The sequence below is a fragment of the Tauraco erythrolophus genome, chromosome 1, assembly GCF_009769465.1.
Source record: "Tauraco erythrolophus isolate bTauEry1 chromosome 1, bTauEry1.pri, whole genome shotgun sequence".
Lineage (NCBI taxonomy): Eukaryota > Metazoa > Chordata > Aves > Musophagiformes > Musophagidae > Tauraco > Tauraco erythrolophus.
The window spans coordinates 116,758,354-116,774,082 of record NC_141465.1 but is presented as its reverse complement, the minus strand read 5'-3'; the positions used below and the strand labels follow the sequence as shown (position 1 = coordinate 116,774,082).

The window sequence follows — 15,729 nt, the reverse complement described above, 5'->3', positions numbered from 1 at the left end:
ACGGTTTACAATTGTGAAGTATAGATTTGTGCCAGTTCCTGTGCATTTAACATTCTGGTTTGCTTTATTTTGAAACTGGCCATGTAAAAGCTACAGCATTGCCTCCTGGAAAACAGCTAAAGCCAGCTCTATGTCACCTGTGGCCAGTCATTTTCAGGGGGGGATTCTGGCTTTATTGGGCTCAGCAGCAAGGATGGCTTCTGGTTTGAAAGGCAAAACTGTACTGGCCATGGGCTCACAGAGGCTGTCAGAAGAGCCCGGCCTCTGTTCTCCCTGCGAGCTCTGCCTCTGCTGCACTTTTGTTTTGACAGTACCTATTACCAGTCCGATAGAAACCAAGGTGTGTGAAAGAGAAAGAAAACTGCAATCATGAAACTCAGGAACACTGTATGAGGGGGAAGGAAGCAGCAGATACAAAATGTGAGGAGGGACAAGCCTTAGGAAGTGAACAGATCTCTCGGAAAATGGGGGAGAGCAACAGTGGCTTGAATGGGTACTTATGAATCAGTGTTGTGTCCAGCTCAGGAAGCACGATTCTCTGTGCACTGAGAGAGGATTATATTCCATAGATGTTATTTCTGCTCATTTGTTTACTCCACCAGATGGGAAAATCTGCATCCAAACAGCAGGAATGCACAGAAACATAAGTACCATCTCTACCTTACTAACAGTCTTGTCTCACAAGCTTAATTAGGTTTATCCCCATCACAAAATAAATTTCTTAATACTTCATTTTGGGTGCTTCATTTTGTAGATGCAGCATTTATATTAGCCTTTTACACAATCCCGGTATATAAATATGGCATACAAAGACAAGTATTTATGCTTCATACAGTGTATTTACAGCTGATAAAACTGTTAAGTGCCTTAAAACTTATAAACCAGCTTTCACCCAAAAATACATTGGTAGTGTAGTCAAAAGGATAGTCAAAACTGGCTTTAAAAATTTCCAGTTACCAAAAATCTCTACTGTCCCAAAGTTTTTCTAATGCATGACCTATTTTGATTGAAATTGATTGAAATATAGCGTAAACCTTGTATATAAAATTTGTCTATTACAAACAGTGGGAGTTTATTCAATACATTATGTTATATACCTCAGTGGCCTCGTAAGATTCAACAATTTCTAAGATGCTTCTATTCTACTGCTCTGCTGCTGTCTGTAGAACACAGGAGGCAAAGCTAAAACTGGGCAACTGGAAAGAAAGGACTGTTCTTCTAACGACAAACCTGTCACACCTGTAAATCACCTTTAGCTTGATATTGAAATCTGCTAAAAAGCAGGCACTACATTTAATCAGATCCATTATGACTTAAGATTTAAGGGACTAACATGTATGGGTTGCATTACTACAGAAGTATCTCAGAACCAACAGTAAGAGCAACTCAAAGCAAGAACCCACAGACCCAGTTTGAAGCACTAACGCAAGCACTGGCTGGTGTGTCGCAATTTTATTTAGTAACTACTTCGTGTTGCAGGTGATTTGGCCTGACTAATGCATAGGTTCTTAATGAAAGTAAAGCGCTCTCTGATGGGGAAATCCTTATTGCACTTTTTCCAAGGAGACATCAGGTTTACACCGACTCTGGAGACCAGCTTATCTCGTAAACAGAACAGCCTAGTTGTGTGGTTGTTTAAAAACTCACGACTTTCTGTTGCGCTAGCACATAAGCACTGCAAAATAAATGCACTGTACTTCTGCAAACAGATGTTCAACAACTTACTTCTGTAGTACAGCATACATACACACACAATTTCACATGGTGGTAAGTGACAACAAAATAGATCTTATCTTTTACAAAAAGAAAGTCTGGGCTTGTGACGAGGCATTAGAGAAAAGGTGAAATAACAACCACAAGTTTTTAAAAAGGCAGTCTGGCAACAATAGTGGATAGTAGGTTGTATCTTACTTGGCAACTGGTAGGTAGTTCTGATTATGATTAAAAGCAACTGGAGAGGCCTCTGCAGAAGGAGACCTGTTTTCTCTTCTAGTTATCTTTTATAAAAATATCAGCCTGCTGGATAATGAACGTGAAAACACATGACATGTTCAGAACAAACATCTTTCAATCCCTTTACTAAGGAAGCATCTCTCAAGATTGAAAAGAGACCACTATTCGTGCTCTTTCAACCATCCTCTAGCTACCAAATCACCAGTTCTGAGGCAATGAAGATTCTCATGCCTGTGAGGCAAGCACATATATGTTGTTATAAGCCAACCAGCTAAAATCACTTCAGAGAGGTCACTGAAGAGTCCTTGCATCATAAAAACTACCAGTTGGAATGAAACTCTGACAGGGGAGTTCCCATTATCCAGCACCTGCATTGTTTGGTCCCCATTTACCTAATAGGTAAGATACAAAACACAGTAACTGTAAATGCTTACACATTTAAAAGAGAGAGGCTATCACACTGTATTGATTAAAGTAAGCCCAGAAAACAGTACTTGGAGCTGAATATTTCAGCATTGAGAAATGTGGAGTCACTGATAAAAACCAGAAAGGAGCTTGACTGAGAAAGCTGTAGATCATCTTATGAGAATCAGTCCAGTCCAGAAGCATAGTTCACGTAACATCGAAATTCATTGGCTAAATTTCGTGAGTGTTTTGGAATAAACTTGCATATCTTCACACCAAGATGCTTCGCTGCCTGCTCCTCCATGATTGCACCTGCAGCAAAAATAATTGGTATTTGATGAGGCAAACAGTAATAGAACGTTTGGGCTTTTTTAATAGCTCCTCCCAAATGCATATACATAAGCCCTGCTTTTTTTAAGGAAGCAAGGCTTAAAGCAGCCACGCTGTCAGCCCTCTTTAACAACTGAATCTACTGGGAAACTTAAAATAAATCTGAAAGAATGGAAGATGCCCCAAGGAAATGGATGTCCAAGAAGTTTCATAAAAACAGGCAGAGGGTAAGATGAGTGCCCCTTCTATAGAAAACAGAAACTTGAACTCAATCTTCTTGCTATACGCCAAAGAAATTATATGGTAGGGAGCCATGGGAAATGCAGACAGATTACACATACCCTTCCACTTAAATAAACTGCCGTGCGATATTTACGGCTACACACTGAGAAATGACTCCCTTGAGCAGTATTTCTCAAACTTTGTAAACGGAAGGACCACCTATCCATTTTAGGGAAAAAAATTCCAATAAAAAACTTAGGATACTTACTCCCTCTTGAATTAATGATAAATTAGTATTACTGAATTAGTATTTTTCTCACTTGAGTAAGTTTGTCTTTTGAGAGAGAAAAAGATGCTTAATGGTGACCTAGTATTTTTATTAATTATACCTGTGCAAAGCAGAATCTTTCCTTTTGTTAAGTATTTGATGGTTTCCGCAGTTTTTTGAAGACATTCCTCAGACAGATAGGGTGGATCTGCTATTACGATGTCAAAACTGTGTGGCAGGAGATTTTCAGGTAAGTTCAAAGGGTGGTTGTAATCATAGAAGATAAATTCTTCTCCATATACAGAAAACCTTCTGTCGTACTCCAGTATACACACTGAAAAATCTTTACCATCCTTTTCTTTCAGTTTCTGGTACACACTCGGTGCACTAACACATGCTATCCTGAAAAAGAGGAAATAACTTAGAATATTAACATAAAAGGCAAACAACAACAATAAACCCCCTACAGCAGTCCTCAGGGCTGCTTTGGGAAAAGATTTTAAACATTAGTCCCCAAAATGTAAGCTATTCTTCCTCCATTCTAACAAATAATTTCTTTAATAACACAATTTTAAGTATTAAAGCCATTACCTGTTCCACCTCTGTGCTGCACAAAGACCTCAAGCTTTAACTACAGAAAAATAGCAAGGAAATACACTTGAAAACATAAAATTAAAAATGACTCCTTACAGAAATAGGAAGAAAACCAAGTTTTTCCATCTGTTCTACAGAAACATAGTACGCAAACAGAGAAAAGAATTACAAGTCATGAATATGCTCTGGAGCTCTTTGTATTTCTCAAAAAAGAAAAATATTCATAGTAAACTTTTACAAGGCACAGCCTAGAACATTCGGTGAAATGCTAAATGGTAAGATCAGTATGAATTATTAATTAAATAAATAACAGCAAAGCATTTCTGCAATATCTCAAAAGTACAATGAGTAATGAATTAAACTGCATGCTCTATCTACATAGTAGAAATGAAATATTCACAGAAAAGACATGTTAAACCTACAACATAATTATTAAAACTTACCTGCCACCTTTTCCAGCTGCCACAACTGCTTCATTAGCCAGGCACGATGCAGTTTCATCGCTGTACCAAAACTGGCTCAGTTGCTGAGAAAAAGAACACGCAATTACACACAACATCAGATCCTCTGACTGTGCTATGTACAGTTAGGTGTGGTGAGTCACACTTGAAGAAAACCAAAGTCCATAGCAACTTCTCAGTTCATAAACTGTAAAGCTGGAAAGGTGATTATTTTCCTGACAGTGGCTTACACTGTGTTTCCAAAGCATTTACTGCAGTATCAGGAAAACCAAGTAATGCAAAACCACTGACAAGGTTAGTTCAAACCCAATGTGCAGATGCACAATATTTATGTGCTCTTACATTGAGTTATTTCAGCAGAAGAGGAAAAAGGAACTTGAAAAGTGACAGGATAGAAGGAAATAAAGGATAAAAGCACTAAATCAGAAGAGATCAGAAAAAGGAAGTGTAAAAAAAAAAATCAACAAAAAAACAACCCAGAGACAAACCAAAAACAGTCTGTCAGAAGAAAAAAAAGCAGCAAAGTAGCCATCCACAAAACTGAAGAAATAAAACACAGAAAGAAATATGATGTGAAAGGAAAGATCACTTGATCTTGTTACACTGTGTGTGTCTCAAATTCAGGGAAGAATCTTCACTACCTTCATATGCCAGGCTGGAATTAAAATTTCCAGAAGGGACAGATGCTTCTGTTGGCAGCTTTAGTCCCTCCCCATGTAATTTCAGTTTGTACCCCCCCCACATATGTAGAACAGACAACTATACCCAGATTTAATATTAAAGCAAATACCCTTACAGTGTTCGTGTCCACGAATAATTTGATTTTGCTACTCTAGGAACATCTTGAGTGTTCCTCTTTTTAATTTCATTTCATTATCCATCCACAAAAGAAACTTGGTAAGGGCTACTCCTCTAACTGTGCCTCATTCACTGAAGTTTATAGTTTCTTACCCAGTCTTCTTCTATTGAGCCAATGGAATATTGATTAAACCCTTGGGAGGTCTTCATGCCCTCTCTCTGCTGCTGTTCCAAATAGAACTCCTGGAGGGCAGCCAACGTATGGGATGAAAGCTGGGGAATGTCATCATCATCATCATCCATTTTTCTAGACATCCATCAGCGAAAAAGAAAGTTAATGAAATTAACCCTTTTCAATGGTGAATACTTTCAATAACAGTATAGTCTCCTGAAGTAAAACAATCTCCACTGACAATGCAGATTTAGTCTTAACAGCTAACTAGGAAAACCTCCTAACCAGAGAAAACATATTCCCTGTACTCAGGAGCTCTTAAACCAGTGAGAGGCAGATTGGAAATAACATGTCTCCAGAGAATTCAGGAACAGCAGCGACACTTCCCTTTCTATACAACACAGATTTGGCTTTTATTCTTACAGGGAAGTTGTCACTACAGTTCTTGATTTCCTGAATCCGTACACCTTTTTTTGTATCAGCTTGCAGGGGAAAAAAAAAAAAAGCTTTAGTGGATTTAGCAAATCCTATAGCAATTATTCCCTTCCCTCCCAGAAATAACAATAGCTACTGGTCATTCCTTCCCGTGTTCAGACGTCACACAGTTCTGACTGAAAATGAAGTAACTAGTATTCTAGGATCAGCATCACTTGGCTTTTACATCCACACCATAAAAAGATTCCTCTGAATGCCAGAAACCTCCTACAGACAAAAGCAGGCAAGAAATTAAAGATGTTTTCCTAAGATAACGCTACTTGACCGAAAATTTGTGTATTTTGTGTGTAAGAACATGGACATAACTGGTATCAAAAAGACATGGTATCTACTAACAGAAAAGTACAGCCATTTTCCAAAAACTCTTGAACAGGGTTACGCTGCACAGCATCACTTATCCCTGCTCATCCCAGACAACTAAGCAGTATCTGCCCAGAGGGAAAGCCGAAGCATTGGTGTCCTTCCCAGAAGGGTCCGTGCCACCTCGTGGAACGAAGGTGATGATGACAGGAACCCAGCATGTGAAAAGTACTGGAGGAAACTGCAGAAAGATTCTTCTCTCAAGAAAACCATTTTGTCTGCATCTGATCTAAGAAGTAGCACAGGAGCAGTGACTTTAACTTAACGTGGAAATGGGCGCACGCTGCCTTTCTGCAGAAGTCACCAAGAGACCCGTGTGCCATCTGAACTGTGTGCAGCTTCAAAAATTCAGTACAATCTGAAGTATAGCTGCCCGCAGTTTTTCTTCTCCCTGTTCTCTGCATTACAGCAAGAACTCCAGAATTTGTGATCTCCTCCTCTTCCACTCTTCCACCTTGCAGAGCTTTCAAGACATTTCCTAAAAATCAGCTTCTCCCTACTTGCTGGAAAAATGGTACCATCATCTGCCCCTGTGGGATAACTCATCAGTATTCACTAGAATAATTGCTCCGCCATTCCATCGACACTACGCACCTACATGTGATAAGAGTAAAGCTCGTGGCTTTTCCAGAGTATCGTTTATTGACTTACTGGCTCCTCAGGCTGGGTTGGCCAACTAGGGAATCATTCAGAGCCTAAAGACCCACCTATGCCATTAGCCTCACGCAAGAGGAGAATTCGGGAGTCCAGCTACCTAATTTTGTCCCTGGTTTTTTGTTGAATAAAACATAAATGCTTTAAAATTATTTATATCATTAAATTATGTATTATTTAAAGTCTGTACTACAAAAATGACTGCAAGTTCACACAGGTAATATAGTTTCTAGTAACAATGCTCTAACACTACGCAATGATACTATCCCTTTTAGGCCCCATACAAGAACTTTTTCCGCTAGGACAGATGTTACAAGTGTAAAATCATTCTTCACTTCACAACTTTCTTTTTTAAGAGCATCACACATGCAGTAATGTGGTTTGCTATTATCCCCTCGGCAAGAAGACATCTACGCTTTGACGGTAAGAAGCTGAAACAGATGCAAGCTTGCAGTTCTTAAGTCAAAAGCTGAGATTTTGGTTTTATGTTCAGTGAGCCCATATAGGCATTTGCAAGGACTAAATCCATGCCCATAAAATGAAACCCTCACAGATAAAATTCCTGACGAAGCATTACCCACTGTTTCAACAGATAAAAAAGCATACAGCCATAGACATCTTTTTTCTATAAATATTTTTTTAGTTGATTTTCTAATAGTCTTCCTTTTAGTTTGGAAATTAAAGCCTTTGGAACCAAGCAGTAATTAACTGCGAGGCTGCAAGGAGAGGTAACTCAGAACACATGGCAGAAATATCACATACATCTATTAAGAACATCTTCAAAATACGAGATATTTTTCTGAACATACATATATTGTCTACATATACGGACTTAGGTCATTAGCATGAAGACATTTTCATGCTCAAGAACTGCATCAGAATATTAAAGTAAGTGAGTTTATGTGAACAAGACTTGTAAATTCCTTTGGCTTCAAGAGAGAAAGTTGTACTGTGTGAAAGCCCCTCTATACTTCTGTACTGCTCTCAAGTCCACGAACAACCCTGCAAGTTTTGGGAGAGGATGGGAGGAAGCAAAGAAACCCACAGTGCCCTGGTGCTTAGGGCACCTTTGACCTCCGTTAACTCCTAAGGCCCCTGAAGCTCTTCAAAAAAAACCCCAAAAATAAATGAAAAGCAGTAATACCAAGTGAATACAGTAGCACAGGAGACTCCAAGGCTTTGTCTACAAAAGAATACTGCACCTATTTAACATTAGTCTCCAGCTGCCATGTATATGGATCGGAGCTGCCAGCTCCAATTTTATATATCTAAATTCTAAAGTGAAGAAACTCCCCGTCCCAAGTTAGAAGGTAGACTATGGAAAAATTAACTCACTCAAAAATTCCTACAGTCTTTAGTCCCCTGTACATTTGGCCCACCGGTAATTTTGAAGCCATGATCATCTGGAAACCAGCAGTCTTTGAGGTAGAATGCAGCTTCTATGACCAAATGTAACTGCGTACCCCTGTCCAGAGACGTTTGGAAACCTGCAGTCGCCAGGTCAGCTGAGGTTAAGTGCCCCATGTGCCCTTGCACCATTGCTTACCCCACAGAGACAGAAAACGTAGCGTGCTCCAGAAGTCAGATCCTTGTAGATCCACAGCACTACAGAAGAGGAAGTGCCTCTTCTGTGGGGGAAAGCAGGCAGGAGGTGGGATCCATATTTACAAAGCCACCTCAAAAAACACTCTCGTTGTAAAGTACACAACTGCTTCTTCAGAGCTTTTACCAATAGATTGCACCGAAGACAACTGGCTAACGTTTCTCTGCCAAAGAGGTAGTGTCAACCTAACTCATGTCTGTAAGTCAGGCCACCCCAAATGCCCACACAACTTGGAAACACCATTTGGAAAGCGTACAAGCAGAAGGGCACGTTGCTGCTTTGCCAGTTTCCAATGCTCGTTCTTTTATGGTACCCTAAAGGTGTCATCTCATTGTAATAAAATGTCCCTTAGCTGAAGGGGAAAGACTACTGAAAGGCCAAGAAATAGGAATTACAACTGCAAAGTCACCCTGTTCATCGCTGGGAGCGGGGAGGAAGAGGATGGCATTAGCGCCTTAGACCTTTTATCAAGAATATAAAAAGCACACGTGCAACTTCATAAAGTATTTTATTCTAGAGTAACTTGGATTTAAAGACAGATCACATGAAACGGAGTTAGATATAGTTGTCTGTATTCTTCCCAAGCTACCTAGGTTGGTATTTGAGATAAACAGCTCATCATCTATGGTGTCTGCAACACATACCAAGAAAAGCTTAACAATGGTGTGCAACTGTAATGAAAATCACCTGGAAGGGGCTGCAACCACCTGCCTGGAGGTGAACAAGTCCAAATGTGAGGGACTGGAAAGATACTAAAAGGCTGGACACATGCCCTACTACCTTAAAATCAGGGAGGTACTGCACTCTTCTCAAGCTTCGGCTCCTTAACACGTACAAGGATCCAAATCCCATGTCTTCAGACAACGATGGGAAGAGTGGCCAAACTAACCCACACAGAGATGTTGAGCAAGTCTGTCCCAACCATAGTAAAAGCCCAGGCAGAGAAAGGATCTCTCCTATTGGAAACAATTTTTCAGATGTTTAAATCCTAAAAGGAGTTGATTGTCAATGATTTGACAAAATACTGGGAGTATCGCCAAATGCACTTTCATAGGAATGACTGACAGGACGAAGTGTATGAAATACATCAGTCTGAAGTAATTTAGACAAAAAAGTCCTGCTAACTAGTGTGATCTAGCCAGAAGAAACGGAAAAACACTAGGCCATACCTACATCTGTTTTGTAGAGTCTTCTAATACAAATCAAAACTTTTCATCTTAGAAGTCATCCTCAGGCACAGGCAGTCAGCTTTTTCCCCTGCAAAAAACTCAAAACCTCAAGTTTTTGGGACCCAGGTGCCATGAAACAGAACAGCCTCTGAAAGGGACAGCCAAGCCGAGGGACGTCAGAAAAGCAGAACCGAAAAACCTGCACACAAACCTGAAGCGGATTTCTTATGTACTAATGGTTTTGTGCAGGAGGGAAAGTGGGACAAGGCAGGATTTGTGGACCAGAAGCAGCTCACCTGCCATGGATCTAAGAGCAGCTCAATTTCAGGATTGTGTCTGGAGAGCTTTTTGTTAGCATCTATGGCAAATGGTTGAAGAGAAGAGCTGTGCTAGTTCAGATCAAGGGCTGACACTAGTCATCCTTCTGTCCTGAAGGGCTGATACTGGTCGTTCTTGAAGGTGGCCAAAGGCAGCTTTCTCAAGGAGCAAGATAAGGCAAATGTATGTGATATTTCCCCACTCCATACTCTCCCAGATTTTAACCATTTTCCACTAAGGGAGTTGGCTTTGAATCTAAAATAATTTATTCTGTGAACGCAGTTCTCTTAGAGGCACTTGTCCGGTATCCCTTAAATTCACCTAAAGATTTTTAACCTATAACATCCCTTGGCAAGAAGTTTTATTTTACAAATAACTACCCCTTCTTGCTGTGAATATGGTTACTACCTTCACGTGATGCAAACTGTGCATCAGAAGAGAAGGCAAATGGTTGAGCCCTTAAACACTCTCCACACCACTCCACATGTTGTCAACTAGTGTTCTCCAAGGCAAGAACTAGAAGGCAACAAGTGTGGGCTGCAGGAGCCTGGTTCAAAAAAATATCAGGAGCTGGTTCTTGACACAAGGTGTTGCTGAGCTACAGAATCCCTGTCGGTGATGAAATCTGACAGTGCTTCAAAGTGATGCAGAAAAGTTTACAGAAGAGGAACACTCAAGAGGATTACTAAATATGCTGAAACTGCACTCAATTCAAAAAGTAAGGTCTGGAGGCCAGGTGGCTACTTGCAGGAGAAGGAAAGCATGATGTGTTCTAGCTCAACTCTCATCTGTTTTAGTAAGCACAGCCAGAGAGGGCAAGCAGGCTGGACTCGGAACCGCTGTAACGCTGACAGTTTCTGCAGGCGGCCCTTTTTCCCCATTCCCTCTCGTATGTAACTGCTGTGAGCGCCCGCTGCTGCACGAACAGAACCCCGCGCCTCTCCTGCTGCGAGGGCTGCCCCGCAAAGCGCGACCACGGCGCCCGCCGGCCCGCTCCGCGCCCGCCGCCTGCCCCGGAGCAGCAGGAGCCGCGCACGGCGGGCGCGCAGGGGGCTCCGCGCTACCCCGGCGCTGCCGGAGCCACCCTCCCGCCCGCCGCCCCAGCAGCGCCGTACGAGCGGAGAGCGGCGCGCCCCCGCAGCGCCCGCCCGCCCGCCCCCCGCTCAGGCCCGGGGCACTGACGGCCGCCCGACTGCGGGGGGCTGCCCTGCCCGCGAACGCCACTCGCGCGCACCCGGCGCGGCCCCTCCGCGGCGGGAGACTCGGGCCGGGGACAGAGCAGGGCCCGGCCCCGCCGCCCACAGAGGGGAGCGCCGGCCGCCCTCACGGCGACGCAAGGCGGGCGGACGAGCACGCGGGCTCCCCTACCTCCGCCGCACTCCCCGAGCCGAGCGCGCCGCGGAGCGCCACTCACCGCCCGCCGGATCCCTCCGCGCACGCGGACCTCTCCCAGCGCCGCGCGCGCAGCGGTGCCGGCCAAGGGGCGCGCGCCCCCTGCTGGGCACTCCGGCCGGGCGGGGCGGGGCGGGGCGGGGCGGAGCGGGGAGGGGCGGGGCGGCCACCCCAGCGGCTGCTCCGCCATTGGCTGGAGCGGCCGCCATTGGCGCCAGGGGCGGGGCGGGGCCGGGCCGGTCGTTCCTCGCCGGGCGGCAGGGCCGAGTCGTACCATGTGTGGGCCCCGGTCGCGCCTGCCGCTCGCTGCCCTCCCGGCCCCTCACGGGCTCTGGTGGGTGTCTCGCCCGAGCCGGGAGCGGCAGCGCCTGGCCCGGCCCGGCCCGGCCCGACCCGGCCCGGCCCGGCGCGCAGCCGCCCGAGGGGGCTGCCGAGGCGCCGCTCCGCCGGCAGCCGGAGGGACCGCTCCCCTGCGCGGTGCCTTTCAGCAGTGCGGCGGTTCCGGCGGCGTTAAGGCGATCCGCAGAAAGGCTTCCAGCTGGAATTAGGGCTTCGTGAAAACACGCGGGCTGTGCCCGAGCCACCGTCGAGAACTGCCTCGGCGCGGGTTTCCCCGGGCCCGGAGCGCCGCTGCCGCCGGCGCCGGTTCTCGCCAGGTCGGCGTGTCCTTCCCCCTCCCGCCCTCCTGCCGGGTCAGGCACGGGGAAACGCGCGTGGTTGGAAGTAGTTATTTTCACAGATACAGAAGTCTTCGGTAGGACATCCTCGAGTTGGACATCCGTAGGTGGCGGGTCACGGCAGTATCGCGAGATCGATGCCAGGCGTTGAACAGCCGTGAACTTTTGACTGGGCAGCAGCCCAGCTCCCCAGACTGTCTTTCTTGACCTGGCCTTCCTGTCCGGTCTTTCCGTTTGAATTAAACATTATCAGGTTGGAACAAGCTCCCTTTCTTGCATACAGACAGAAGTCGAGCTGCTTCTTAAGTAGTTTTAAAAGAAAGCAAGTTTTAAAGTACATCAATTGTTCCAGTTATTTCACTGCATCTTTCCTTTGGAGCGTACTTATCTCCCTATTTCTCATGTTGTGCAGGCACAACGCGCTTGTCTGGCATTGTCATCTCACATTGCCACAAAACAAAAACTCAAGAACTTCCTCACCGCTGCTGTTTTCTCATTCCAAGTCTGATAAAGTGTTTTCATAACATTGTCTTTCTATTGTTCAGTGACTCTCCTGTAAACCAACTCATAGAAGGTGGCCTATCAGATTATTTATAATTAATCCAAGAGCAGACTCTCCTCATGTTGCCCAGAGCTAGATGTTCCTATCAGCCATGAGTTGAGTAAGAAACTGCTATTTTACCTATAACCTAAACCTGTTGAATCTTTTACCTGCTGCAACACTTCGCTGTGGCTGAACAGAAAGTCCAGAGCTCAGCACTGGGTGCCTACAAGCAGAACTATTTCCTTGGAAGACAGAAATACTAAATTCTGGTAAAATATTTTTGCAGCACAGCTTTACGTAGGCAGCAGAGAATAAAATTTTCTTGCTACCGCAGAGTGTGCGGATAGGCTGATTTTTCCTTCAGATCTCCATACTTTTTACCTCTCTCTTCCATTTAGAAACAAGGTTTTGCATGACAGTAGAGAACTGTGGACTTTTCCATTTGGTTTTAAAAGACTTCCAAGTAGTCTGGATCTGACATTCAGTGCATTACCCCTTTTGTCTTTGAAAAGTCTTGCCAAAAAGGTCTTTATCCCAGCATAGAAGATTGTCCTATGCAGAGTGCACCCATATCCATTCATGTTACCACAATTACTGTAATTTAAAACAAACAAACAACAAAGCCCTTTTTCCCTGCATTACTGCAAAGTGATAGTTACCTGACACCTGCATAATATTACTAAGTGCAGTAAGAAATTTGGTTTAGATTCTACAAAGAAGCGACACTTAAGTAATTTTCCAATTTCATGCATGTTTGTAAAGCATTTTAAGTGAAAAACGTTCTGAACAGGGCTGATAATGAAAGGATAGAGGAGGTTGGGCAGACACATAATCTCTCAGTCCAGATTTCCTGGAGCAAGTCCTCCCTGTGACACACAATTCCTCCTCACCAGAAGGGTTACAGAGATCATGTAAGGGCACATGGCTGTGTGGGGACTTGGCGGGGGAGGGGGCGCGTGTGGGCAGAGTGACACTATTTAGATTGTGATATCAGATACTACTTGGCAGCAGACACAGCTCAAGGCCTTGCCTGAGTCCATGTTACAAGACGGTTCTAGAAGGAAAGCTCAAGAGGAGCTCGAGTGACTCTGTAGGAAGGAAAACAGGTTATATCTCGCAATGCAGTTACTTTGGGATGTGAGGACAAACCAACCACAAATATGGAAACACCTGCAAGAAATTTCTTAATAGTATTAAGTTTTATTGTTTCCCAATCCTTTTTTTTCAGCAAGGTATTCCTAGTTAAGCTCTCTCTCTCTCCACACAGCAGTGACACTGGTGTTTCCAAGACTTGAACTTGATGAGCTAGACCACTGCTACTTTACCAGTACATCTGCTAGTACTCTATGTCGAACCTGATCAGGAACAGAACATGAAACAGTTTTTAAAAACACAGTTCTACCCTGGAAAGTTGTAGCAACTTGTTACTCATAAGGCTTTTGTGTTTTGGTGTTTGAGCTTTTTCTTTTTATTTTATAGTCTATTGTATCTTTTCTTTACTGATACAAGTCTGTACTTTTCAGCCCTCTTGCTGTAGCACAAGACATAGTCATATGAAAAAAAGCATAATCAGTTTTAACTGATATGAAATATATTATTAAATTCCAGTTGTAGAATCTCTGCTGTTTCAATTAAGTCTAAAAAATTTCTTAACAGCTTTTTCCCCAAAAAATCTTGACAGTTTTGGGGCTGGCAAACCAACTGCATGTTTCATTGGCAAGGCAGCCACGCACGCAATGCTTTACAACTGTGCAAGGATTACTTCTAGTTAACGTCACCATAATTCTGCTTCAGAAGATGGAAAATAACAGAAAGAAGTGGAAATACTCTACTTGCAGAACAACCTGCAACATCTCATCTTTGTAAGAGGCTTACTGCACATTTTCTTTCAATACCGAGCTGTTCTCCTACAGGTGCAGGATAAAACACGCGTTAGAGACCCATGGGGTAGCTCTGCAGGCCAGCTGCATCCCAAGACCTTGGGTCATGTGGTAGAACAGGTTATCAGCCAGCCTTTTACAAACTTGCAGTTGCTCTCCGAATTCAAGAACAGCAGTAGGCTTTCATCCTTGAACTGTTTATGGACTCCCAACTCTCTCTCTACTGGAGACGTAATTCTTCTTAGAAACGTTACAGTGATACATGATCACAGCAACTTCTGGTTTGCCAGGGTTTGTGGATCCCTCGGAAGTAATTCAGGGACCACAAAGAGGGATATAGTCTTCAGATTGAAAAATGCTCCATTTAAGTGACCACTAGTCACTTAATACCACCTAGTAGTATTGACAATTTAAATAGATTTTATAAGTAATTTTAAAAAAACCCAAACCACCACAGAATTACCAGTATCTATACCTTCACACATTTTAATATCCCCATGGATTTTACTATGCCATATTGTCCCTGATTTACGCTGTTCTCACAAAAAATGCCCCGAGATACATGCTACCATACAATCTTGATGGAATTTTACGGCCAGAGCCTTCTCATGGTTGTTTTTGCTCCTCCTTCCCCCCCCCCGCCCCCAAAGATATAATCACTCTGCCATCACAAGAAGCAGGAAGGAAAATATATAAAATATATTTAGCAAAACCAGTAAAATTAAAGTGGAACAGAAAATGCAGTCAAGTAGCAAACATTATGTACAGCAGCAGATTTTACAGTTTTTCCTACACATACTTCTGCACTTATTTCACACACACTTTTTAAGAAGGAAAAAAATAGAAATAAGCTAGTGTTAAGAAAGAAAACTTTTTTTTTTCCTGAACAGTAAATGGGGTTTATCACTGTTTTTTTTTTTTCTTTTGAAACTCCAACTCAGACTATATATACCTCCAAGAAAAATAAGAGGACACCATTTTCTCAGTCCCTAGAGCAAAACTAGACTGTCCTCCTTTTACAGACTATACTGGTACCTTAAATAGTTACAGGATCTAGACGTCATCTGGCCATCTTAAGGGATGTAGGTAACAAACATTTTAACCAAGATACAAAACAGGTATCCAATTTATCCAGCTTTCCTGAGGCTGACTGAATTGTTTAAATACATGTGCGCTTATCAAAATCCATGTTACAGTACATTTTTAACAGTAGTTTGTTAAGAAATCATGAAAGTGCATAACAGCCTAAAAGCAGGCAAAAAGTACTTCAAAAGAACAGTCTTTCCTTAAAGTGGCAGAAGAATGTAAGCCTTCCCCAAAGTAGTGTTGATCTCGTGTAAGGACATCAGTGATCTTCCTAAAGACTCCACAGTGTGGTGGTGGGGTTTTGGCTTTGGGTTTGGTTGGTTGTTTGTGGGTTTTTGTTTTTTTTTT

The 15,729-nt window shown here is 43.3% G+C and overlaps 1 protein-coding gene across 2 annotated transcripts; it reads right to left on the bottom strand.

Moving 5' to 3' along the window:
* Positions 1-1,484: 1,484 nt before the first annotated feature.
* Positions 1,485-11,234, bottom strand: EEF1AKMT1 (EEF1A lysine methyltransferase 1). Of its 2 annotated transcripts, XM_086613399.1 has the most exons (5): positions 11,217-11,234; positions 5,185-5,338; positions 4,216-4,298; positions 3,300-3,580; positions 1,485-2,670 (listed from the first exon to the last, which is right to left on the bottom strand). In XM_086613399.1, exons 2-5 carry the CDS (start codon positions 5,332-5,334, stop codon positions 2,543-2,545), a joined length of 642 nt encoding a protein of 213 aa, XP_086469525.1. In that variant the 5' UTR covers positions 5,335-5,338; positions 11,217-11,234; the 3' UTR covers positions 1,485-2,542. The 2 variants fall into 2 exon arrangements, with proteins under 2 accessions (XP_086469525.1, XP_009980460.1); XM_009982158.2 differs by lacking the exon at positions 11,217-11,234 and having other exon boundaries at positions 5,185-5,346.
* Between the last annotated feature and the right edge of the window lie 4,495 nt (positions 11,235-15,729).

Coding starts and splice junctions, on each gene's coding strand:
- EEF1AKMT1 (XM_009982158.2), bottom strand. CDS start 5,346: ATGTCTAGAAAAATGGATGATGATGATGATGACATTCCCCAGCTTTCA. Junction 4,299..5,184: donor GCTCAATAGAAGAAGACTGG/GTAAGAAACTAT, acceptor TCTTTTTCTCAG/CAACTGAGCCAGTTTTGGTA. Junction 3,581..4,215: donor GCAGCTGGAAAAGGTGGCAG/GTAAGTTTTAAT, acceptor CCTCTTTTTCAG/GATAGCATGTGTTAGTGCAC.